The 27156-nt window shown below is 38.9% G+C and overlaps 1 protein-coding gene across 1 annotated transcript in view; it reads left to right on the top strand.

Annotated features, from left to right (window-relative positions):
• LOC137293515 (sprouty-related, EVH1 domain-containing protein 2-like) overlaps nt 1–26567 on the top strand; it is a 48209-nt gene extending 21642 nt beyond the window's left edge. Inside the window, exons 3-5 of the mRNA XM_067824116.1 lie at nt 15994–16162; nt 17117–17169; nt 17545–26567. Coding sequence (XP_067680217.1) covers nt 15994–16162; nt 17117–17169; nt 17545–18477 — 1155 coding nt within the window. The 3' untranslated portion in view covers nt 18478–26567. The remainder of the gene's footprint in view (nt 1–15993; nt 16163–17116; nt 17170–17544) is intronic.
• Nucleotides 26568–27156: the final 589 nt, after the last annotated feature.

Here is a 27156-nt window from a genome sequence, read left to right as displayed (position 1 = left end):
CTTTCTTGTTTACACATATTCTATGTATATGCTTGAAACAGAAAAGGTTTTCGTTCCTGGAAGACAGCATGGCCAGTGGAAGACAACCAGCCCCGTGTATAATCCTGCATGCTGCGTTGGACTGGGAACGGCCAAATGCCCGTTTCCGCCAGGAGTCAGCAGAATGAGGGAACACGCACATTCCTGAGAACATTGCATTATTTGTTATAAAAACGAAAATGTATGAAGCTTTCACTGAATGTTTTAGATGTATCACAGTATGTAGTACAGCTATGGTTATGAAACACAGGTACATATTTCAAATACATCAGTGCGGCGAATTGTGCTTGTCTTGGTTCATCTTTTTGGCCGAATGCAACACAATATTAACTTTCATTTGGATTACGCAATTTATTGTATCACACACGTGACACTGGAGTGAAGGCTGGGCCGAACGCGGCCAGGCATAGTTAATGACTGTAGTTGGGTATCACTGAATATACAGGTGGAGACAGGCAACAGGTGTGATGCAGTACAGCACGTTACTTCAGGGTGTGTACATCTAATGAGTTTGCAGACAGTTTACACGGCTATCTGGTGGACACGGGGGGCGATTGTGCAATTTCCTGTTTACGGTGCCTTTGTCGTTCGAGGTATATTTTATGATAGCTTGAAAACACATAATTAAATGCTAATTATATGTATTCCGTTTCCTGTTTGTGTTTGATAATCTGTGAAAGGCCACAGAAATGTTTATTTTGTGGTGACAAATATTCAAGTCGCATGGAGGTGGGCAAAATAGCGTTTTCTTACTTCATTCCGATTGAACTGATCACGTGATAACGATCTCTCACGTGATAATGAGATGACATATTTATGAGGAAGAAAGGAATAAAATTGTTCCAGATGATTACAAACTCAAAATATTGTCCATAGCATTACTGATCGACGACTTATAAACAGATTTTTATTGCTTAATGTTTTTCAAAGTGTTCTGTTTTGGTATGAAGGAGTTATTCTTGTACTGATTATCTTCGAAGAGTACTTGAAAGTGCTGTGCGTCGTTGTCAACACTATCATCGGCTTTCCTATCTTTTACTTTGGTAGATGATTTAAACAGTATTCATAGATAAAAACAATACATTCAAAGCCAACACAGAAATATATATTTTATGTATATGCGTGAAATAGGAAGGGTTTTCCTTCCTGGACGACAGCATGGACAGGGGAAGACAGCCAGACCCAGCTACAGTCCAGCATGTTGGTTTGGACAGCCTTTTCAGCCATCATCTGCAGAATGAAGAAATATGTGTGTACCAGGGAGTTTTGCATTATTTGTCATTATTACGTAACCTTTCACTGAATGTTTTATATGTATTTAGTATAACTATGGAAATAGTTATATATTCTCGGACACAGGTGCATGTTCAAAATTCTTCAGTACGGCGAATTGTATTTGTCCCCTGACAGAATGAAACACAAATAAATTTCACACAGATTATGCAATATCACACACGACACTGTTTTCCAGCAATGATTAAGCCGGAATGAAGAGGATGCAGTCAGGCATAGTTTATGACTGTAGTTGATTAGCCCTGAATATACAGGTAGGAGACTGGATACCCATTTATTGGGTTTGGAGACAGCATATTTGCAGACAGTTGACACGGCTGTCTTGTGGACACTGCCAGCCACTGTGCAGTTTCCTGCTTACGATGCTTTTATCGTCCGTGGTAAACTTAAAAACGCACAATTAAATGCTAACTATTTTGTTTGGTGTTGTTAAGCTGGTAAAAGACAGAATCATGTTTATTCAGTTGTGACAAAAATTCAGTTGATATGTAGGTGAGCAAAATCTGCTCAGGGAAGTGGCATCTTCCGTGTGTAACAGGGATGGCTCGACTGATTTTATTGCTGCAGTTGACTAATAATACAGCTTTGAAACAATGTCAGTCTAAGTAAACTCAGTCTCAATGTTATTCCTTAAACACCACCACTGAGTTTAACAAAACCTAGCAGAAGGTCGCATTAGGCAACCTTTGAGCGACCTATGACCGTCCAATCAATAGCGAGACGGTTATATAGATTTAACCAATCAGACAACGGCTACTACTTAGGGGCACAGATCTCTCCACAAACAACAATCCGCAGAAAATACAGATATTTGACCTGCGATATATACGCTTTGGGGTTTCTGTTTACATGGTGACCATTGGCTAATATTTCTGCAAGATGAGATCCCTTGAATATTACCAAAACACTGTTTTCGGAGACAGTTAACTCTGTTGTCATGGTTGTAATGTGCGCCGTGTGAATCACCCAGAAGCGATCATACGCTAAATAACATTCGGAATCGTTCGGGTACGAACCTTTTCGAGATAAAAAGTTCAAAAGGTGTGTGCGAATGTCCACTTTCGCGATTTGGAAAGCTGTGTTCTGATTGGTCAGTCCCAAAGGTTACCTGACGCGACCTCCCATAAGGTTTTGTTAGACTCAGTAATGGAGCGTAAGGAAAAGTACTGAGGCTAAGTTTACTTAGACTGGAAACAATATATATGAATACATAAATCTCCGTCTAAATAACTCTTTTTTTTATCACATTCACGTCATCTGTTTAAAAGTGGAGAAATCGCATTTCTATAACATTACGTGTTGATGACAATGACATAAAACTTAAGGAAATGAGTGGTAATTCCTGCATGCAGTGTGTTCAAGAATACATTTTGCTTAAACTATTAAAGATCATGCAGTCCTCCGAAGTTACTTACCACTTGATGCGACTGAACATATTGAGCACCGGGTCTGCTCCCGTGGCAAAAGGCGTCTCTCGTAGTCGTAACGATCTTGTGGGTAAGGTTTGAGTGTCTGACGAGCAGTGGGAGGAAAGTAGATGTGTTTCATCGCGATTGTACACCTATGTGCATTCGTGTACACGAACAAGTACTTATACGAGGTAAATTTGCATGGAATAAGCTTTCAGAAAATATAAAGATCATGTTTGTGTGAAATGTGCACATAGGTGAAAATTGCCGTCAAAAACTGACTACTTTTGTTCGTGCTTCTGGGAAGCGTCTCTCGTACGCGTAACGAAATTGTGAGGACGCTGTGTGTGTCTGTGACGAGCGGTGGGTGGAAAGTAGATGTGTTTCATCGCGATTGTACACCTATGTGCATTCGTGTACACGAACAAGTACTTATACGAGGTAAATCTGCATGGAACAAGCTTTCAGAAAATATAAAGATCATGTTTGTGTGAAATGTGCACATAGGTGAAAATTGCCGCCAAAAACTGACTACTTTTGTTCGTGCTTCTGGGTAGCGTCTCTCGTACGCGTAACGACATTGTGAGGACGCTGTGTGTGTCTGTGACGAGCGGTGGGTGGAAAGTAGATGTGTTTCATCGCGATTGTACACCTATGTGCATTCGTGTACACGAACAAGTACTTATACGAGGTAAATCTGCATGGAACAAGCTTTCAGAAAATATAAAGATCATGTTTGTGTGAAATGTGCACATAGGTGAAAATTGCCGTCAAAAACTGACTACTTTTTGTTCGTGCTTCTGGGTAGCGTCTCTCGTACGCGTAACGAAAGTGTGAGGCCGTTTGTGTGTCTGTGACGAGCGGTAGGTGGAAAGTAGATGTGTTTCATCGCGATTGTACACCTATGTGCATTCGTGTACACGAACAGGTACTTATACGTGGTAAATCTGCATGGAATAAGCTTTCAGAAAATATAAAGATCATGTTTGTGTGAAATGTGCACATAGGTGAAAATTGCCGTCAAAAACTGACTACTTTTGTTCGTGCTTCTGGGTAGCGTCTCTCGTACGCGTAACGAAATTGTGAGGCCGTTTGTGTGTCTGTGACGAGCGGTGGGTGGAAAGTAGATGTGTTTCATCGCGATTGTACACCTATGTGCATTCGTGTACACGAACAAGTACTTATACGAGGTAAATCTGCATGGAATAAGCTTTCAGAAAATATAAAGATCATGTTTGTGTGAAATGTGCACATAGGTGAAAATTGCCGTCAAAAACTGACTACTTTTGTTCGTGCTTCTGGGTAGCGTCTCTCGTACGCGTAACGAAATTGTGAGGCCGTTTGTGTGTCTGTGACGAGCGGTGGGTGGAAAGTAGATGTGTTTCATCGCGATTGTACACCTATGTGCATTCGTGTACACGAACAAGTACTTATACGAGGTAAATCTGCATGGAACAAGCTTTCAGAAAATATAAAGATCATGTTTGTGTGAAATGTGCACATAGGTGAAAATTACCGTCAAAAACTGACTACTTTTGTTCGTGCTTCTGGGTAGCGTCTCTCGTACGCGTAACGAAATTGTGAGGCCGTTTGTGTGTCTGTGACGAGCGGTAGGTGGAAAGTAGATGTGTTTCATCGCGATTGTACACCTATGTCCATTCGTGTACACGAACAGGTACTTATACGAGGTAAATCTGCATGGAATAAGCTTTCAGAAAATATAAAGATCATGTTTGTGTGAAATGTGCACATAGGTGAAAATTGCCGTCAAAAACTGACTACTTTTGTTCGTGCTTCTGGGTAGCGTCTCTCGTACGCGTAACGAAATTGTGAGGCCGTTTGTGTGTCTGTGACGAGCGGTGGGTGGAAAGTAGATGTGTTTCATCGCGATTGTACACCTATGTGCATTCGTGTACACGAACAAGTACTTATACGAGGTAAATCTGCATGGAATAAGCTTTCAGAAAATATAAAGATCATGTTTGTGTGAAATGTGCACATAGGTGAAAATTGCCGTCAAAAACTGACTACTTTTGTTCGTGCTTCTGGGTAGCGTCTCTCGTATGCGTAACGAAATTGTGAGGCCGTTTGTGTGTCTGTGACGAGCGGTGGGTGGAAAGTAGATGTGTTTCATCGCGATTGTACACCTATGTGCATTCGTGTACACGAACAAGTACTTATACGAGGTAAATCTGCATGGAATAAGCTTTCAGAAAATATAAAGATCATGTTTGTGTGAAATGTGCACATAGGTGAAAATTGCCGTCAAAAACTGACTACTTTTGTTCGTGCTTCTGGGTAGCGTCTCTCGTATGCGTAACGAAATTGTGAGGCCGTTTGTGTGTCTGTGACGAGCGGTGGGTGGAATGTAGATGTGTTTCATCGCGATTGTACACCTATGTGCATTCGTGTACACGAACAAGTACTTATACGAGGTAAATCTGCATGGAACAAGCTTTCAGAAAATATAAAGATCATGTTTGTGTGAAATGTGCACATAGGTGAAAATTGCCGTCAAAAACTGACTACTTTTGTTCGTGCTTCTGGGAAGCGTCTCTGGTACGCGTAACGAAATTGTGAGGACGCTGTGTGTGTCTGTGACGAGCGGTGGGAGGAAGGTTGGTTTGTTTCAACACGATTGTAAACCTATGTGCGTTAATGTACACGAACAAGTACATGTACGAGGTAAATCTGCGTTGAATAAGTTTTCAGAAAATATCGCAAGAAATATCGCCATGTACATTACGCACGCTTCGCACAGTCTCAGACTCACGACGGATGTTTTGACTGGGCAATTTAGTCAGGCATCAGTTACCTCCCATTAATGACACGCTAACCCGGTCACTTCTACGCGAGACGATTCGCGCGGTTTCGAAGAAAGTAAACATGTTTCAACACAATAACAAACAGGTGTGCGTTGGTGTGCATCGAAAGCTGCATATATATTATGAATCTACGATAAATGAGCTTTCAGAAAATACTAAATGTAAGTTTCTGAAAATTATGCACATAGGTGAAATTCGCAGTTGAATATCGCCAATTGTTGCTCAAATTTTGCACATTTTTGTCATTTTTTGACAATTTAATTTCCTCTTTTTATGTTTTCATTCACGTCATCCAATAACTTGACCATCTGTCAATGACTGTAGCAAATTTTGTTTAATTATTTTCACAAATAACAATTTTAGACATGTTTTTGTGTGACATGCAGAATTTCTCTCTCTGTGATCAGGGAGTCACGCGTATGAGTGACCCCCTCTCAGGTAGTCACTTGTACGCGTAACGGGAGACCGTCTCGCGTACACGTTACGTCCTCTACTGTTTATTGTGGAAATCTACAGAGTATGTGTATCATCTGTCTTTTGGTGATCTGATGAAAATGTGACACAGTCAGTTGCTGTTCTGTGGTGATGTAAGGACAGAGTGCTGTAGTGGCTTGCTTTACTGTGGTGATCTGAGGACAGTATGTGGCAGCAAACTTCTATATTATAGCAATCTGTGCTGTACTGTACCATGACCATCTGCGGAGAATGTCAGGCAGGAGCATGCATGTCATAGTGATTTGAGGATGGTATGGAAATGCAACATGCTATAGTCAGGCAGTTTGATGTACTGAGGTGATCTGTGGACTGCATATAGAGACACCTTGATGTACACTGGCAATCTATGGAGAGTATACAGAGACACCTTGGTGTACACTGTTGATCTGTGGACAGTATATTGAGACACTTTGGTGTACACTGGTGATCTGTGGACAGTATATTGAGACACTTTGGTGTACACTGGTGATCTGTGGACATCATACTGAGACATCTTGGTGTACAGTGGTGATGTGTGGACAGTATATTGAGACATCTTGGTGTACAGTGGTGATGTGTGGACAGCAAACAGGGGCAGCTTGGGGTACTGTGGTGATCTGTAGACCGAGTGTAGACACAGCTTGGTATGCTATGGTGATCTCAAGACAGTGTAGAGACATGTTGGTATACTGTGGTGATCCGTGAACAGCATACTGAGGCAGGTTAGTGTACTGTTGTACTCTGTGGACAGCATACTGAGACATCTTTGTATACTGTGGTGATCTGTAGACAGCATACAGAGGCACATTGGTGTACTGTGCTGATCTGTGGACCATGTGTAGAAGCAGCTTGGTATACTGTGGTGGTCTTGGGACAGTGTAGAGACACCTTGGTGTACTGAAGGGATCAGAAGAAGATGTTTGGTAGAAGCCTACTGTGCTGTCTTGATCTGGGAATGGTGTGGGAGATCATCCTGCTGGAATCGAGCATTCTGAGGACAGCATGCAGAGGCAATTTGCTGATTATTGTGATTTGAGAAGCATGATGTTGAGCAGGAGCTCACTGTACTACAATGGTCTTAGGATATTATGGTAATGTAGACTGCCGTGTTACACGTGTTTGTAGATGAAGTGTACATCGTCTCCATGATCTGAAGACAGTGTGTGACATCAGCCTACATTATTCTGCTGACACTACATGATGGTAGTTTACTGCATCTTGGTGATGAAGACAGTGACAGCCTGCATTGTCATCCTGAACTGAAGACAGTGCGTGACATCAGCCTACATTATTCTGCTGACACTACATGATGGTAATTTACTGCATCTTGGTGATGAAGACAGTGACAGCCTGCATTGTCATCCTGAACTGAAGACAGTGCGTGACATCAGCCTACATTATTCTGCTGACATTACATGATGGTAGTTTACTGCATCTTGGTGATGAAGACAGTGACAGCCTGCATTGTCATCCTGAACTGAAGACAGTGCGTGACATCAGCCTACACTATTCTGCTGACTGGTGAAAGTATGTGACGGCAGGCAACTGCATTCTGGTGATGGAGACAGTGACAGATTACTGTGTACCAGTGTCTTAGGACAGTGTGGTGATGGCAGGATACTGCATTCTGGTGATGGAGACACTGACAGATTACTGTGTACCAATGGTCTGAGAACAGTGTGGGGACGACAGGATACTGCATTCTTTGGTGATGGAGACAGTGACAAATTACTGTGTACCAGTGGTCTGAGGACAGTGTGGTGACAGCAGGATACTGCATTCTGGTGATGGAGACAGTGACAAATTACTGTGTACCAGTGGTCTGAGGACAGTGTGGTGACGGCACGATACTGCATTCTGGTGATGAGACAGTGACAGGTTACTGTGTACCAGTGGTCTGAGGACAGTGTGGTGCAGCAGCAGCCTACTTGTGCCTAGTGACCTTAGGCCATATGTCGTCTCCTTGCTACTGATGCATTCCCCATGATTTAACCTTTAAGAACTTGTGAATGAAAAGCACTCGACTCTTTATAGTCCACCAACTGCAGCTTTATGTGAATGTAACATGTATAATTTGTTCAAATGTCACCAACATATGCCAGATGAACTACACAATATACACATTGCAGGTAATTTGTTAATCTACAGTGAAAAACTGTTCATTACTGATTTATTTTTTGTTCATTACTGATTACTGTTCACTACTGATTTATTTTTCATTACATCTTGTTTCTGCGTAAAATCTAAAACCAAGAATTGAAAAGGTTTCCCCTACAGTCTTCTTCAATGCTAAATCCCATCCCATCTCTTTAGCAGAAAACCAAAGTAAATCTTAAAGCCAGACCGCTCTATTGTGACCAGTCTCCAAGGCACAGATTCATTCAGTCACAGGCTATCCTGCCCATAACCTTACCACAGCTGACCTTTACCTTCTTCCCTAGACTAGCCTTCACCTTGCTGTGCTGACTGACCTTAGCCGATTATGGTCGTAGGATTATGGTCTACGACCTTGGCTAATCTCCATACTCCCACACACCATTGAGACCAGACCTAATTAGTCCGACTGGCCAGCGGTCAGCTATGGTCAGTTTCAGCATTTGTGGTCCACTATTGATTTGGTAAATAGCGTAGGCTTCAAATGGCAGACTTTGACCTGTTAGTAGAAGGCACAAATAATTTGGTTTAAGCTCTTATTATGACCTTTACATCAACATGAAGAGTTGACAACAAGTGTTTATGGTATATCTCATAGGTCAGGTATTGTTCCCTATTCAGTTTTATAGCACAACAATGTCAAAATCTAGTCTTGTAACAGACTCAGTATTGTCTCAATAACAAAAATATTGTGAAAAATATGAGGACAACAGTCAAGATCTAGTACTCTACTAGTGCTATTGTTTGTTGCAATAATGCATATATATTTGAAATAGCTTTGGCACATTTGATGGATGAGGCAATTTAGGAGGCTTTATTTTATGACTAAAGAGCACTGTTTCAGTTCATTATTATTTTTAAGACTTGGAGAACACTGTCTGATCCTGCATTTGGATAAATTACATGAATGTACTACAAGAACCAGAAAACAAACAGTTATGTTTGTGCACAAAGTGAGATGGTTTCAACAAATGTCATTTCTGTTCCATCTTGAAGTGTTACTCCATTCTGACAATACTATTTACAATACAACCATGATTAGGCCTTCTCCTTGATTAGATTAGTGAGTGAGTTTAATTTTACACTGCACACAGCAATATTCCAGCTGTATAGCAGCGGTCTGTAAATAATTGAGTCTGGACCAGACGATCCAGTGATCAACAACATAAGTATCAATCTGCGCAATTGGGAACTGATGCCATGCGTCAACCAAGTAAGCGAGCCTGACCACCCGGTTCCGTTAGTCGCCTCTTACGGCAAGTATAGTCGCTGTTTATGACAAACACGGTTTGCTGAAGGCCTGTTCTACCCCTGGACCATACACAGGTATCTCCTTGATTAGGAATGTAATAACATTGGATATATGCAAGAAACCTCAGCCCATGCTGTGAAATCTAATTTATGAGTACTCGGGCGGTCTGATAAATGAATGCTTCTACATTGTCTGAGATATTAATTATAATATAATGAAATTTATTATAATAAAATTTATTATAATGTAATAAAAGTGCATTGCCAAGTGCTTGCTTATGTACATGCACTATAAATCTGGTCTGAGTTAAGAAAGGGTACAAAGGGGGGGTAGGTGTCTACATGTCTTAAGCCCATTGGTAATAGGCAATGCTAGAAGAACCCCCTGTAGTATTCCTTCCCATACAGTCCATGTAATCTACACAGAGGATATACAGGCTCTACACAGAGGATATATAGGCTCTACCCAGAGGATATATAGGCTTTGGAAAAGGTAAAACCTTTGGGGAGAATTATATGTTTTGTGTAGAGTAGACACATTTTGAGCTAACCTGTTAGTAGAGAATAATCTCGCATTTGGCTCTGGTTGTATTGAGGGCCTAAATTTGTCAGCCTGTGTGGGTACAATTAACAAATGCTTAGTCTTAAATTGAAATTAAAAAGGAAGACCAGAGATTCAGAGGAGATCTAGACTTGTTTCATCTAGGGTTTTAACATTGCTGGGAGAGCCAGACTGCATGGAAAACAGTATTGTTCAGGGACTGTGAAGCAGACACAAGTACAATATGTGAAGCTTGTAAAGTGATGTTGCTTGATATTGCTAACATGGATGTAGGACCATACATATTTGTCCATTCTGCAACTAGTATATACCTGTTTTACTTAAATAACAAACAAGGTAGACCGTATAGCAGACAGCAGAGCAAATCTAATGCCCATCAATTGCAATATAATTGTGTCTTCAATTATGGAAAAGTTAAATACTTGCTGTCTGTTGGTAGACTAGGGGTAATGTATGCACCACATGAATGGCTGTTGATACCTATGGTGAGGCCATCTAATTATAAAGTAGTGAGTCACCAGACTAGCTGAAGGTGAATGGCTCAGTTGCCTGTAGGGAGTACTGTAACTTAGTGTAAGTGAATGTACCAGTGTTAAAAGCAAAGCCTTCTATGTCAGAGACCTTAGATTTTTGTAGTTAACATGGTGGGATGTGATAAAGGAGAGTTAGATTCAGATGTTGGAGGGTAGTGGTAGTAAAGATGTGTATAGATGGGAATACAAGAGGATTTAGATGAGATACAAGGTTAAGATGGGGTATAAAAAGGGTTAGGTTGGGATACAGAACTGTAAGGTTGGGATTCAGGATGACAAGGATGGAGGTACATAAAGGTAAGGATGGGAAGGTGGTTATCATAGAAGTGGTTATGATAGAGGTACACAAGGGTAAGGATGGGAATATTGGGATACATAGATGGATTTGAATAGCATATACATGAGGTTGGGATGTATTGGAGTTAGGACACAAAAGAATCGGAATGTGATGCAGAAGAGTTTTGATAGGATTCAGTAAGGTAAGGATGAGCTGTAATGAAGAGGATGAAAGATGTATCATTTTTTGGAATTTGCAGTCTGGGTGTACAATTTGTTTCCCAGTAACACGGTTTAATGTTGAATGAGTGTCACATATTAATTTGATTATGTTGATTGTGGCAAGGCTGCGCCTAAGGGTGCAAATCAAATGTGACATGGCTTCTTGGTTCTCTTTCTGACCATCAACTTCCAAAACTCAAATATGAAGTGAGGTGAAAAGGGGGTTGAACGTCCTGCTTTATATTATTACACTCATTTGATGACGTGCATGACCCCACTCAGACACATTTTACTGACCTGAGCCGACCAGTCCTTCATCATTAATGATGAATGCCAGACAGCGACTAACAAGTACCCCATATTTTATCACCCATTGGTATGATGCTACTGGGGATCAAACCAGAGCCTTAATGTCTCCAGGCAAAGGTTCTAACCGCTATACCCTGGAGACAGCTGGAAATATGAGGCAATAGTGATCACCTCCAGTTATTGTTAATTGCATTAATTTGCATAAGAATACTCAAACTACCTATATTAGTCCTGGTAAATGAACATGATGCAACCTGTGAGTAATCATATTTCACAGAATCCTGTTTCACCTTTGACTACATAGGGTCGATATTAAGATTTATAGTCGTAGTGTAACGGCCATTAATTAAATGAGTCTAACTCCATGCATATGGTTTTCACTATTGTTTGCATGATAGTGAAGTGATATGTACAGCTGATGATTGTGAGAACTTGTCTTTAAAAGTTGCATTTGTTATGAATTAACAGTGTCATATTAATGAATGCTTATGATTTGCAACCCTTCCCGACCCATGAAGATCCATGGTAGAACAGGTCAGCAGCATCCCAGGCTTGCCACAAAAGGCAACTATGCTTGTCATAAGAGGCAGCTAACTGGATCGAGTGGTCATCCTTGCTGGCTTGGTTGACAAATCGTCAGTTCTTCCTAAGGTATTGAGGATAGAATGTCTATCCAGGAGGCTAAAATTTGATAGTTTAACCCCTGATCTGACTTATAATTTGCTTCTAGTGATAATATGATAAAACGCAGACTGGTCAGCTTCATATATCCCAATTGCTTAGATCTGTTCTCTTGATCACTGGATTGTCTGGTGAAGAGTTGATTATTTGCAGACGGATGCTATGTAACAGGAATATTGCTGAGTACAATTTAACAATAAGAAAATTAAAAACGAAGAAAAAAATAAAAAGAGGCTTTGCATATTGTTTCTGATTGGGGTACACATGTTAAGCTTGTGGCATGGCATCATGGAAGGCCAACAGCATTTGACCGGTATTGACTACTGGAAGCAGCTACACAACAGTGTGTTGATGCTGCTATGAAGGTTTTATATTCTCAAATGCAAGGTTGATTTTGCCCACTTGAATATTTTCCCATAAAATAAAAATCAGGAAGGACAGGTAGGTTTTTAAGTTGATTTTTTATTCAAGAATATTTTAACACAAATGAGGAATTTTCAGATCTCAGAGTTGTTACGTGGATCTTTTCATTTTCATCCTACATTTTCAAGTGAATACACAGACCATTATATTTTCATGAATAAGTGTTACCATGGTTACTTGAATACATTTGCCTATCTGTCAGCTGCAGCATCAATGGCTTTACACTGTGGAATTGACAACTTGTGTTTTACTTTCAACCAGGAAGTACAGGAACTTTTATGTGCAGATTTGTCATTTGATTGGCTATGATCATTGTTCATTCACCTATACAATGCTGACAGCTGCATGGAAATGTTATATCTCTGTATTGATAGCACGTCGCTGAAAAAAGGTCCACAGTTGTTTAGCTGCATGTAGATCTGTATTGATTGTTACAGATCATAAAGTCAGGCCAGTGTTATAATGGTGTATTCATTTTGTATGTAGATAGGAAACAGTTCGATGACCTGTTCATCCATTGAACATCTGTCATCAAACCTGTCAAATATGAAGATAGAAATAATCATTTTCTCCTTGTGTATATTATTTTCAATTTGAAAAAAAAAACAGTGCAGACACTAGAAATTACAGTAATAATGAAAATGGTTTGCAATTATCACTTTTATATCAGCTGAATGTACCATGTGTACTGTGTGAGTCAGATGTGTTCTGCCACATTCACTGAATGTACCATGTCTATGTTGTAAGACAGATATGTTCTATTACATCTACCAAACATACATGTATGCTTTATTTCCTGCACTTTTGTTCTTCATATCCAACACAAGGACATCCAATACCAGGAGGAATATGTCAGTCTTCCTCTCTCCCATGTTTTGTCAATGCATTTAACTCTGATGGCCCCATAACATATCCCCGGGCTCTCGATCCATCAGCACCTAGTCCTGTAGTCTTTTTCAGAAACTGACCATAATGTGTGTACCTGGAGAAGACAAGTCTCTCACATTTGCCATGCTTGCAAGTCACATGATCCCCTGAAGGTCATGTGACCACACCAACCAGCATCAGTTGCATGCTGTAGTGAAGATGAACCAACTGCAATGACAGGTAGCTGTGTCCAGCTGGACTGGGAGAAATCAATGGATTAATCAGTTGTCCTAGTCCTGATGAAGGAAGTCTCAGCGGTTGTGACCAGCTGTCTGCTCATTGAAAGGGATTCTGTTGGTTTTGTCAGACAGTCATGCAGCATCTTCAAAAGCTGCTTCAGGTGTTCATGCATTGAGGGATCAGTCCATGAGAGATATGGTCTTATGCACCTGTGAGAGCACAGAACTACATATTTGCTTTGTTCTTACCCGAGCTCAGTCTATAGTAGAGCTTAGATCTTATAAGAGTCAGGTTTACATAATCATTTGGTTCTCATGAAAGTACTGTTGTGAAGAAGAGCCTTCTTTATATAAAACGTTACCTCTCACAAGAGCATTGTTCATATAAAAGCTTAGTTTTCAAAAAAGCCTTGTCTTTATTAAAGCTAACAGTTCTTGCAAGACCCTTGTAAGAGCTTAGTGATTTTAAGGGAACAAATTGTTAAAAAAATTCATCTAACACATAAAGCCAACACTGTTGAATGTGTTCTGTTAGTCTTTAATGTGAACCAGATGCTGTTGAATGCGTTCAACTGTCAGCCTGCCATATGAACCAGATGACGTTGAATTTGTTCAACTGTCAGACTGCCATAAGAACCAGATGGTGTTGAATGTGTTCAACAGTCAGACTGCCATATGAACCAGATGCTGTTGAATGTGATCATTTGTAAGTCCTCCAGAATGTTAGGCTATAGTATGTTTGATATCAATGTCGATGATTTCAGATATCATCCACATGACAGCATTATCTTGAAGCTGAACGATATCAGCTACTTTTGCAATGTTCTTACAGGCAAAAACAATTATTACTTGCCTGAAGGAATATACACCAATGCATGTCTCCACAAAAAGTTTCTTGCCACTAAGTCATGTTCTCCAGGTTAGTCGTGGAGTTATTTTAAACATCCTCACATATATGTTTTCTTGGATGTTCTACTGATGAGAGATAAAATCCTTAAAAAAATTAAGTTAAAAATAGTTATGAAAAATAATGCTTCAATTCTTGTTTCCAGTACCTGATACTCACAATTCTCCTCTTGGGTATTCAGGATCATAAACATAAACAAGGCATATATAGTTTGCAGTTTATAACAGTCTAAGTAAACATATTCTCAGTACTTACTGTTACACTCCACTACTGACTCTAACAAAACCTTATGGAAGGTCACATCAGGTAACCTTTGAGCAACCTATGACCGTCCAACCAAGCATGAGAAGGCCGAACAGATTTAACCAATCAGACAAAGGCTACTGTTTAGGGTTTGGCAGGACTTACAAAATTCGCTAGTCACTGACACTGATTCTTCAATAAACGAAAATCAGCTTAAAACACAGGTATTTGACATGCAGTATATTAGGACTTTTTGAGGACATTGTTATCATTAGCTAATATTTCCACATGCTTGGATCCTTGAATATTGACAAAAATGATAATTTCAGCGACTGTTTACTCGCTGTTGACAGCAGTGTAGCGTGCTCCATATGCATTACCCAGTAGTGATCGTATGAAAAATAGCATTCCAAATTGTTTGGGTACAAACCTTTCCAAGGTTCAAAAGGTATGGACGAATGTCCACTTTCGCGATTTGGTAAGCTGTGTTCAGATTGGTCAGTCTCAAAGGTTACCTGACACGACCTCCCATAAGGTTTTGTTAGACTCAGTAGTGATGTGTAACGATGAGTACTGAGACTAGGGTTACTTAGACTGCAGTTTATAATTGTTTTTGTGTCCAAAAACTAAAACTATTGGCACATAATTTCAAAGATTTTCAAAGTATGACTTTGAAAGCTTTTCTTTTGTGTACAATTGTAGTTTTAAAATAAGTAATGAAATCTCATGTGATATACATATATATTTAGCACAGGAATAGAAAAGTTTTAGTGAATATTGGGCTCATACTATTGGCGATTAAATTTGTGAAGATAGAAGTACAAGTTAATATAAAATTGACCAAAAAAGAAACCATGCAGTTTTCTTTCCAACACGAACGTATTTGAATCCAACTTAAAAAGTTCATTCAAAGTCAGTATACTTCCTTCAGAATCTTTCAAAGACAATCAAGTATCTTTTCTTTTGCATTGGATATCTAGCCCAGCCTTTATCTCATGGTGCACTGGACCATGTGGAAGTTTGTCTTGGCCTTAGTTTCATGCTATTTTTGGATGTTTGGCCTGGCCTTAGTCATACCAAAAGATCAATGAAAGACGGGAGTTCCTGTTACCTTGTCTAGTACTAAGCATTAAGTTAATGGCACGAAGACTGGTTGTTGTATACCATGTCGTGATATAAGTGCAGTAATCATGAATGCAAGGTTCCGTGAAGCTCATGCTACCAAACACTCTATTTTACAAGAGTGAGCTGTAAACTAAGTAATGATCGTAATGCTCTGTTTGCAGGTTGTACTGGATTGTGTATTGAAGAAGGACATTCAGTACACAAAGGCAAATCCCAAATTTCATCATTGGAAGACAGATGAACAAAGGTTTGGTTTGACGTTTGAGAGGTATGATGATGCCAAAAAGTTTGACCGTGGTATCAAGAGGGCAGTTGCAGAGCTCACAGAAGGTAGGATCAGTACTGACAAACCTGTGTTAGTTTCAGGTGGGAGGGGCTTTGTTCACATCCTTGTTCACATGCTTGGTCACATACTTGATCACATTCTCGATCTCATCTATTTTGCTCAAAACTGTTGCTTATCACAAAAAGGTTGATTACTGACAAAATGTTCATTGTTGTTTCACAGAAAACACATTACTGTGCATCTGTATGACACCCTCCCCTTGATTTCATTCTCACTAGGGTTGGGTTGGGTTTACCCACTTATGGAAGTGTTTACTTTTCATGCCAGAAGTATGAGTTCTCTTCATCATTAGGTAATATGTACTGCTGAGCAGGAACCTTAATGTCATGTGAACGAAAAGCTTAAGGAATGACGAATGTGAGATTGATTTCTTGTTACTGTTTGTGGATCCATACCTTGTTTTCTTGTTACTTTTTGTGGATCCATACCTAGTATCTATTCATTAAAGAAATGATTATAATTGAATATTCTGTTAGAATTTGTCCCAACCAACCAATGCTCATCATAAGTTGAAATTTAATGGCTGAGTGATTGTGGTTTTAAGCTGCTTCTGGCAGTATTCCTTCGCTATCACATAAATGGGTTTGACGTATTATATCACATGGCTACCCCACTGCTTGGAAGCTGTAAGAATGTTGTGGAAAGGCATGATGGCTTTGTGCTCCTCATTTGTCTTTTCAGACAGTTGTCATCTAATTTGAATATTGGGTGTGACAGTGAACTCTGAACAGCAGATGTAATGATTGAATGAACAGAATGACATCCTTCACAGACATCTTTGTTCAATGGTTGTATGTTTGGGGTTAGATTTGCCCTGATTGTAATCCTTCACTTGTTATCATGATACTTGCTGAAAGCTTTCACATAAGTTTTATGCATCTATGCTATGATGACAGCAACAGACTTAGAGGGCATTCACATTTTTGTATGTATTTCAGGCTCAGCTGGCAGCATGGGCAATTCCATGACGGGAGAAGAAGAAGTATTTCAGGTAGTGTATTGACCCGCTGACATCATGGTGATGTGGGTGTATGTGGCAGTGTCAAATATGGGGGGTGTCAATGATGGGGGCAGATTGCCATCATCAACAGTCTTTGTCGTGAGTTTTCTTTTCCGCTTTAGTTGGATGATTCAGATACTGACATTTAGTTTGACATTCTGGTTTCACAGTTTGATTTTACTGTTGTCACAGTATTCTATTATGCAGATTTAATTGCTATCTCTTTGTGGAGCTATGGTGATGTCCCTTTTACTGATGATGTGTTTCATTGTGTATACTGTGAAACTCAGTGTGTCCTCTACTGATGTTGAGAAATGTGGAACTGGACCAGTGTCCCCTGTTCTGATGACATGTTTTATGTTGCAGATCGTGGAGCTGCCCCTCTCTGGGGGCAAGGACAGCTCGTCCCAGTCAGCATCAACAACGTCAACCACCACCTCAAGTCCAGCTCCTCGTTCCCCCGTTAGCAGTCCGATATCGGGGCTCCCCGATGCCTTCCCGTTCCCCCACCCACATGCCAACCATCATCATCTCCATCTGGTCCACTACATGTCTGGTCCGAATCGGACCAATAAAAATGCGTCCTCACCGCCCAGTGATAAAAGTTCACATAAATCAGACAGTTTCGAGAGTTCTAGTGGGCAGGATGACGTTTGGATTCGTTCTGACGACCCTACGTCATTAAGCGGCAAGTCCGACACACTGTTGTTAGACACGGACCCAAATGTAGAAATGAGCAAAGAGGACTCCTATGTGACATTTTCTAAAAGCAAGCCAGGGGCACCTCATGAATACAGCTACCCTAACTTAGAACCAATGCCGAAACCACCTACAAAACGGGAGTCGACCACTAGCATGAAGACACAGCCTTTGATTATTCAGCATCCCCCTCTACCACTCAAAAAGAAGCACAAGACTCGCCACAAGCCTGGTGGGACATCAGGAAGGTTGCTGACCAACCGATCACGGTGCAAACACTGCCATGAGGTGTTCTCTCTGGACGATAACCAACGGGGCAGTTGTGAAGACGCCCCAGATGGTGTCGAAAAGTTTATTGAGTGCGTGACTTGTGTAGCGTGTTCCAAATGTTTGATATACCACTGTATGTCGGATGCTGATGGCGAATACAGACACCCTTGTGAGTGTGATCCTCGCGATGATTCCAACTGCAAAAAATGGACCGCACTGACAATTTTATCGTTGTTTGTGCCCTGTTTATGGTGCTACTGGCCCTTGACTGCCTGTCATAGATGTGGCATCTACTGTCGTTGCTGCGGTGGCCGGCACAAGGCGGTATGACCACGCCCGCAAATTTATATGCACAGGATTATCTCCCCCTTGTTCGCCTTTTCATCATAACTTGTAGATATATCTGACACGCATGGGTTTCTAGATCTAGTTAACACATACAGTGAATGGATGGATATTCATGTGGTGCGTGCATACCTAGAGAACTGAGTTGGTGTGCAGGAAGGGATGACCAAAGTGGAGGAGTTACTTGCCCTTACCGGCCATTTAGTCACATGAAAGGATTGGAATCAGCAATATGTCCTTGGGATCATGTCATTGTAGTTCCATTTACATTTGTATAGCAATACTAGTTTTCACCTTTCATCTTTGAACATACATGTACAATTCTTGAATTTAGGTTAGCAACCATTTCCAAAAACACACATGCAATCTGTTTGGTTATGGTGAAAGATACCAGTGAACAAGAAGTCCGAGAAAGATTGATGAACCCTGGTAAAGGGCACCTTGTTTCCATTGTGACTCACTGGCAGGGCAAGGGGGGTAACTCTACCATGACAACTTGTATAGTCATTCAAAAGGGAAAACATGATCCCTTGTACCTGTGTTAAAAATGGCAAGTTTTATACGTTACCAATCCTATAACAGCATGTTAGAAGTTTAAGCATAGTGGTATTTTTTTTATATTTTTTTTAAAAGATGAGTAAGGCATACCTTTGTACCACAGAAGCATATCACATTGGCTGAGCTGGTTTCTAAGCAGGCAATCTTTTTACTGATTTTGATAATCTGTTAAGTTTGCCAGTTGTGCCATCAGCTCATTAGCCCAAGTTTTCACCCACATTTATATAGAGAAAGAATCAGAACTGTAGGCTTGGGCTACTGAGGTGATGCTTTATGTAGCGAAACTAGGTGTATTTGTTATGCTGGTGGTAAGAAAGACAACACGATTGTGTGTGCAGTCATTGAGTGCCAAATCATTTGTGCTTCATTTGTTTCACCAGTCATCACTAATGTTCAACAGCAGGAGATCATGTGATCACAATATGGTCGATACTTCCCAATATTAGTGTGTTAGTAGGGCCAGTTCAACGAGTCTGACTTGTGTGGCTGTTATTGTGTTAAGAAAGTTTTGTGAACAGAACTTTGTTCTTGATCTGTCATTAGACTTTTTCTGTAACTTTATAAACTTTCAGTCATTGTAAGTCAGCGTTAAATGTAGAGAGTTAATTTTAAAGGATTAAAAGGTTTGAGAAAGAGGCCCTAAGGGTCCATGAAATGACATCACAATAATCTTCAAATCTCCACTCTAATCATTGATGCTGCTGAAAGTGTTCTTGAAAGCTGTGAATTCCAAGTGGTGAATGTAGCTTTGAAAAGAAGCTAAGAAATTGGGTATCATTCACTAAACATGATGTCCAACAAGTTGCTATGATACTGTGATGGTTACACAACATATGTCAGTTTGATACTTGTTTTTGTTCTTTGTTAATTACTTGATATGTTGCTGACTTTGCGTGTGCCAGTTGATTTGCTGCCTGCTAAATCATAACAGGCTTTTACAAAATGACTTACAATTAATAGTTTTAATAAAATTATGAACATAATATTTGAAAAATCAAAATTAGTGATTTGAAGTCATTGTTTATTTTAAAACCTGTGAAAGTATTTTAACAGTTTGTTTCAGTGATCAGCAAAAAATATACACTTTATTTTGCTTAAACATAAATAGCTTTTAAATCCTTTTATGTGTTAATGCATTATGTATGATGTATAAAATATATCCTTGGATATAAAACTGCTTGATTTAAGTCTGAAAAAAAGAGTGTCTTGCACTTATTAACAGGAGGGATGACAAACACTTGACATGTGTTGATAACATCAGCTGGAGACACTGTAGGCAACAGACAAAGCGTTCAACATGATGTGTAACATCTTGTTGACAATTCTTTCACTTCTTCTACTGGGGACACTTGTCAAACAAGGTAACAAAACACCTTTAAGATGTGAACAATATAGCTGAGAGCAGGCTTCTTTATGGAATGATGAATATAAAAACTGGTGTGTGTACTGTAAAACATTGTTCAATACAATGACAGAACACAAGCACCACCCTGTTTATTTCAGTTAATCAGGACATCATAGTTCATTAGTTGGTGTGGTGTAATTTCTTTATGGTTTTTGAAAGCACAGGAAATTTGCTTTGCTGAAAATATATTCCCATAGACATGAAAGGTTAGTAGTATATTTTTAAGTGCAAGTTGAAAACAAACAAAAGAGGAATTTTAGTCCTAAATGAGGAGAGAAGCTAGTGATAAAAGTATAAAATTTGTCATTAGGAAGGATTATTAAAAGTAAACTTTGATGTTTCATAAAGAAAACAGAAATGTGAAAAATAAGGAATGGTAAATGCAGCCATGGAATATTTGTGACAATCAAAAAACTTGAGTTTCAAAGAAAAAGGTAAACAAAAAAAAAAATGATGAATGTTTGATCTAAACAAGCTGAGATACGAACAGGCATAAACAGGAGAAATGGTATTTAACCGAATAAGCATGAACTCATGTTGATTCATGTAAACATTGTTAATTTTAATACCTGTTTCTATAAGAATGTATACATGGTTTATCTGTTAATAAGACGCTGAATCAAAATACCCTCACTCAGTTAAAGGGAAGTATCGACTTGACTGTGGTCTCTGCACTGTAGAGATGCAACGATGCAGAATGTCACGGTATGATGCATTCACATAATATGTACAAACAGAACTCAGTTTGTACCATACTACGTACCAGAGGACCATTTAATAAACTGAACAAACTTACTGAAGGTAGTTGTTTGGTTGACTAACTGAAGCCTTCATACACATGAAAACTTCATTTGACAAGTAAATATGTAAAGAATAAAGGTTAGAATAGCCCCTCAGTACCTCATGCTTGTCATGAGAGTCTGAAAATATTTTATGCTCTGTCTCTGTCTCTAGGTCTTGTATCACTGCTCTGTCTAAGTACCCACATTAATGATATTTCTCACTTCTTTTGCTGGTCCAATATGTATAATTAACAAGCTACCTTGTTATGGCGGGAACATTTCCAACACAACATTATGCAACATTCACAGTCGTGAATGGAAAGACTTTCAGAGATATATGTGAATATGCTTATTTATTGCAATAAGAACTTACTGCATTGTGAATGGAGTATCGTGACAAGCTTCATCGTTCCAGCTCTATGATGCTGTGTGTAAAGATGTGTATATTGAAAAAGGCTGTTGGGTTTTTAAAGTGATGAACTTATCAGTGCTAAATATAGATTTTTAAGAAATCACTTTAATCAGATTTTTTTATTGAATTCATTCTTAGATCACTCCCATGTGGCAGAAAGGTGCTGTGGCTTAAACAAATGTAAAGAGGACATCTTCAGTCCCACGTTTTCAGTTGAACGCCATCAAAGGGCTCCCAGTGAAGAACTGACACTGTTATTTTGTTTCTACTGTTGCTTGTTGTGTGAACAAATTAGAACATTGACATCAGAGAGTCTTGTTGAAGGTGTGAAGCCATTGTGAGTAAAAGGAGCACATTAACTTTTATGTTGTTGAATCTGTGAAAAATAACACCCCATTGTTGCAGGATACAAATGTTACAAATTCTTGTTAACATGGTGATTCATGTTGATCTTGTGCCATCTGTTTTGCCAAGGAGAAACTTGTTGGTTTATTGGTAATCTTCATTTTTGCTTAGTAAGCAGATTCTGTTATATATTTCATTATTTTTGCAATTAGAAATACTTCAGGAAGCAACCAAAACTCATACAAAATGGCAGTTAACAAAACAGAAAATCAAATTGGTTGCCGATCTGATTCTTGAATTTCCTTTTCCCTTTGGTTAAGAATGTTTTCTTTATTTTTATTAAATTCTGTTTTTTGATAGCAAATTATGTTCAGAAAAAAAAGTGATAGCGGTTAAAAAAAATCAAAACTCAACATCTTTTTGTTTAGAATGGTTTCACAATCAAATATAGGACTTACATGTGTAGTTCACAATATGGCTGTATTTCATATAATAGTCCACGACCTATGCACTATGAAAGTAGACTGTGTTTCACTGCTGTGATGTTTGGAAGATTGTGTGCGATAAGACTATTGGGGTATATGCTACTCACTGTGTAACTGGAAGGCACCACATTGTGAAATATGTGCAATGAAAGTCTTGATCATGATTTGTGCTTGGGTATTGAAGGTGTTAATGTAATGGACCTTATGTTTTTAAAATGATTGTTTCTTTTGAGAAATTCATATTTTCCCAGAAATAAACAATTTGATAAAGTTACATATTTGTGAATGCTTACAGTGTAATAACCTGTGGAATGTCAGTTCGTACAGCACTGTTCATAAAGTTAAGATACTTCTGTTTGAACACAAAATACAGTTATAAGCAGCCTGCTAACAATGTTAAACCATGATCACTCCTAAGTGTCAGCATTTACGCCCCTTTCCTATGGCGCTAATACTCGCAGGAACTTGTATGCAGATATGCTAGCCGCTGGAGCATATCAACTCACCTAATCAGTATTCGTACATTTAATTCTGTATTGTGTGAGATGCTGGTACGTCCCTTCCTTGTACCCACCTGAAGACACAATTAAGAATGACTGGTTTCTGCACTGAAATATTTGTATTCACTTGGCTATAATAAGAGGCTTTTTGAGAGCTTTTTTGAGCATAAGTTGTCAGCTTTCATCTGGTATTATCTTACCTGACACATAAGTGTCGCTGTTTAATTGACTGGGCTGACTCTTCTATTATTTTCAATGTACCCTGTGTACAAGCGAGGTGCATTGCAATGCACCCCACTGCCAATAGCAACTCATTTGGTATTTGGTGGTGGCTACTTTTTTATCTCAGTCAACATTAAATGACGTGTGATGCATGAAAATTGCCTGTGTTTTGCAATTGGAAATTAATGGAAGGAAGATAACTCTAAGTCTGTTTTTCTTGTGTTGTCCAAATAATATAGCGATGGCTACAAAACATTTGACTCTCTTTCCAATAAATAAATATCAACAAAATGTTCAAATGTAGTCCCTGTGAATATCAATAAAGGGAATTACATTGTGACGACTTTACTAAGACAATGTCTACAGGGGAAGAAAGAGCAAGATGCAAGATTTGAATCATTTGATTCACACAGGTTGGTTGAAGTGTACGATCTCATAATCATGCTTCAAACAGTTCAAAATTAACATTGAGGTGTTCAGTAAGATAAATACATTGTTCACCGGTCTCGTAGTGACCATGAGTTGAGCTACCCTCAATGTTTGTTTATGTTCCCCTCACCCTTTCAGGTTCAGGGAACCTAAACAAACATCAAGTGTACCTTAACCCATGGTCCCTTCATGACCAGTGAACAACTTATTATATGTTTCAGTTGTCTTGCAGAGGGTATTGTCAAGGGTTTTGTTTTAGGATGGGGCTGTGGAAAAGAGACTTCATATGTTATGAGTAAGTTAATTATTTTGTGTCTGATATCAAGCCAAAGGTCATTGACATCTGCCAAGATTGACATTTAGTGGAATATATACGGATCAGTACATGTGTTGCATTTGCAGCATGTATAAAAACATATCTTGTAGTTTATGGAGGGCTTTTCCTCTCAGTAATAGTCAAATTTTATAATAAACTCAAAGTGACTTAAGGACGTTTGCTAAATGTGTAATTTAAGAAGTACATCTCCAACCATTTACCTGGTGCCATGAAGTGATCTAACAAGAAGACTGTATGGTCAACTTCAGATTACAGTCATCTTGGGGCTAAGATCTCTATTGACAATTTCTTGGTTAATTTTTGCTGTAAGTAGAAAGACAACAATAGAGATAAACATAGCACCAGGAGAGAGTCTCTAATAGATACATTCCCTCAAAATTTTGACACTAACCTCAGAATTACACACTCAAAACAGATGAATTGGTGGTTCAAATTTGTGTTCAGGAAGCATTACTGAAAGATATACAAGCACTTCTGTTACCCAGCATGCAATCGTGGGGAGGTAATGATGACATTACAAAGGGATGCGAGCTTGTAGTAACCAGTGCCAAACCCTTCACCTTTCGTTTGTATATATTGAAGACTGGCCCTGTACATATTACTTAAAGGTTTCAAAGTACACAGTGTTTTCGACAAACTACAATTGACATCGTAGCCGTCCAAACGTAGTTAACGTAGATCTTTGTACCAGTAGTTTTTATAAGATTTATACGACTTTGTCAGTTTCTTGTCCTGAAGCTACAGATTGAGAAATGTGGTCGGTGTTTTCGAGTAAAGAAACGGATTTTAAATGACAGACAACTCATGGAATGTAGTTGTTTTTCAGATTTCATAAGGACCAGTTATTGGGGGACTATGCTTCATTGTCTGCTTTCATGTATGATCTGGATGTTTTGAGAAACCAACCTTACTCTACTCGTTGTGGAGAGGCTGCAAATAAAATATAATTCTCCAGTTATACTCAAACCAAATCATTCAGTGGGTATTATGTTCTGAAAATAACATGCTTTAAAACAAATTCTTTGTCTTGACTTGTTCTGAAGTCAAGACATTTTACCTGCAAAATATTCTGCATCCTTCAATAATCCTTGCCTTCCTGAATTTTCAAAGTTAGTGTCTTTGTGAAATATTCATAGAACTGAAACGCTGACTCAGCCTATGATACTTAATTGAGATATATATATATATATATCTTAAAACTAACGAAGTGTTTGAACCTATTGATTTGATCAAAACTTGACAATTTCCTCTAGCCTAGTCCCCCCTTTAATCAATACTTACTACAAGGGAAAGGGGTGTTATCAAATAGATCAAGAATGATGAATCAAATGTGATTTTGAGTGTAGAATATACAATCCATATGTATTACACTAAACCAGAGAAACAATGTTATGAAATGTTGAACATAAATATATCAACTTCTCACTTGAATATTTCCCAAATCAGAAATACATAAGAAGGGCAAATATGATGTAAATATTTTAAGTACAGACTTGTAAAACAATGTTCAGAATTATGTATATCATTATATATCTCTGCCCAATATTGATTGTTAATATTACTTGAAGAAATCTCATCCTTTGGTTATACATTTTGACCATTTCAGTGGTTTTATTGTCAGTGATATGATACATTTAATCTTGGCCAAGAGAGCATTTAAAAGCATTTCATTTATGCGACATTGTCTTGTTGGGTAGGACGCACACAGCTCAGTGATTGTCTATATACAAGTTGTATGATTACATGGGTAAACCTATTCACTTCATTGTTAAGGAGTTGTATGAATGTTTTGTATGATCAAATACTAAGCCTGTTTGACAAAACAGGGTAGGTACATGAAGAGATGCACTTGGAGTGAGTGTTGTACTAGAGTATCAGGTTTACTTCATGAAAATTGTTTACAAGTTTCTTTCAAACCTCTTTGATTTGAGCCTCAAGATTAAGAGACTTATCTTGAGGTCTGCTTGTAGTGTTGGTTGTTGATTTTTTCACAGAATAGTAAGAGTGATAAATACAAAGGTTTATATATTTTTATAATTGTTGTAAATTTCCTAATGTCTTGCAGCATGGCGTTCAACTGAAAATATTTCTTTCTAGCCAAGTTGTCTCCCTTTTCTACTCTCTAGCGTGATAAAAAGGAGGTAGGAAGAGACAGCATGGCTGTGAGGGACAGGAATTGTGGGGTCACATTAAATAGAATTTCATCAGTTGTATCCATCATCTATGAGTTGAAAGTAACTCTGATGCAAGTTTTGCCGGCATGCAATACCGTCCAACTGTGATGGAAATTTGGTCAGAGGTCAAGGGTCAAGGTCATTGCAATCTGAGATTAGTTACAAATATTACAAATTGAGTGGTTTTCTATCTGCAGATTCCAGTAGTTAAGTGGAAAGATGAAACAAAGCTACACTCAGAGATTAAATCTCAACAATTAGGTTTAGTGTTTTCCACCAGTTGACCTTGACCAGACTTGATCTTGAACAGATTTGACCCTCACCTTGGGCGGTTGTGTGTGTACACTGTGTACATGTATATGAATATTTCTATGAGAAACTGTCCAACAGCAAATCCATGGATCCACATAAAATGTTCTGTCCCAGTGTCTGGTGTTTGTTGTTTTGTTCTTTCCCACAATTCTTTTATTCTGATATGCTGTGTGTCATTGGAGGTTCATGATAGACCTGACTCAAACCACACAGTGAGACTTAATCAACTTGCTTGGTTGTGTATAACTGTATCCAGATGGAGTGGGTTGTAACATCAATCACAGGTTCATCTCATCTGGTCTAGCTTTCAGTGTTTACTGGTGGGCATTTTGTATAGCTGGAATATTTTTTGACTGCAGCCTTAAACATAAAGAAAAAACAAATCTTTTGGAGTCCCTTCTTTATAACCATAGATATATAGATGCTGTTGTGGGACCATTTGGGTACCCAAAAACATGATGACAGGTCATTCTAACTTGCTGATGCAGTGATAAAGAGTTATCTCCCATTAGAGATTAGAAAAAGCAAAATATAGTGAAAATCTTTGCAGTTTCCAGTCCCAATGTTACATAATAAGGCGACATCAGAGAAGAAAATAATTCACTAAAAAACACCCCAAAATGTGAAGACCTGTCTCTTCTAACCAGCCTCAACTATACCTTGTATGGGCTGGACTACAGCTGTACAACAGTGAATGGAAGGT

This window comes from Haliotis asinina, chromosome 8 (genome assembly GCF_037392515.1).
Source record: "Haliotis asinina isolate JCU_RB_2024 chromosome 8, JCU_Hal_asi_v2, whole genome shotgun sequence".
Taxonomy (NCBI): domain Eukaryota; kingdom Metazoa; phylum Mollusca; class Gastropoda; order Lepetellida; family Haliotidae; genus Haliotis; species Haliotis asinina.
This window is presented reverse-complemented; position numbering and strand designations above follow the sequence as displayed.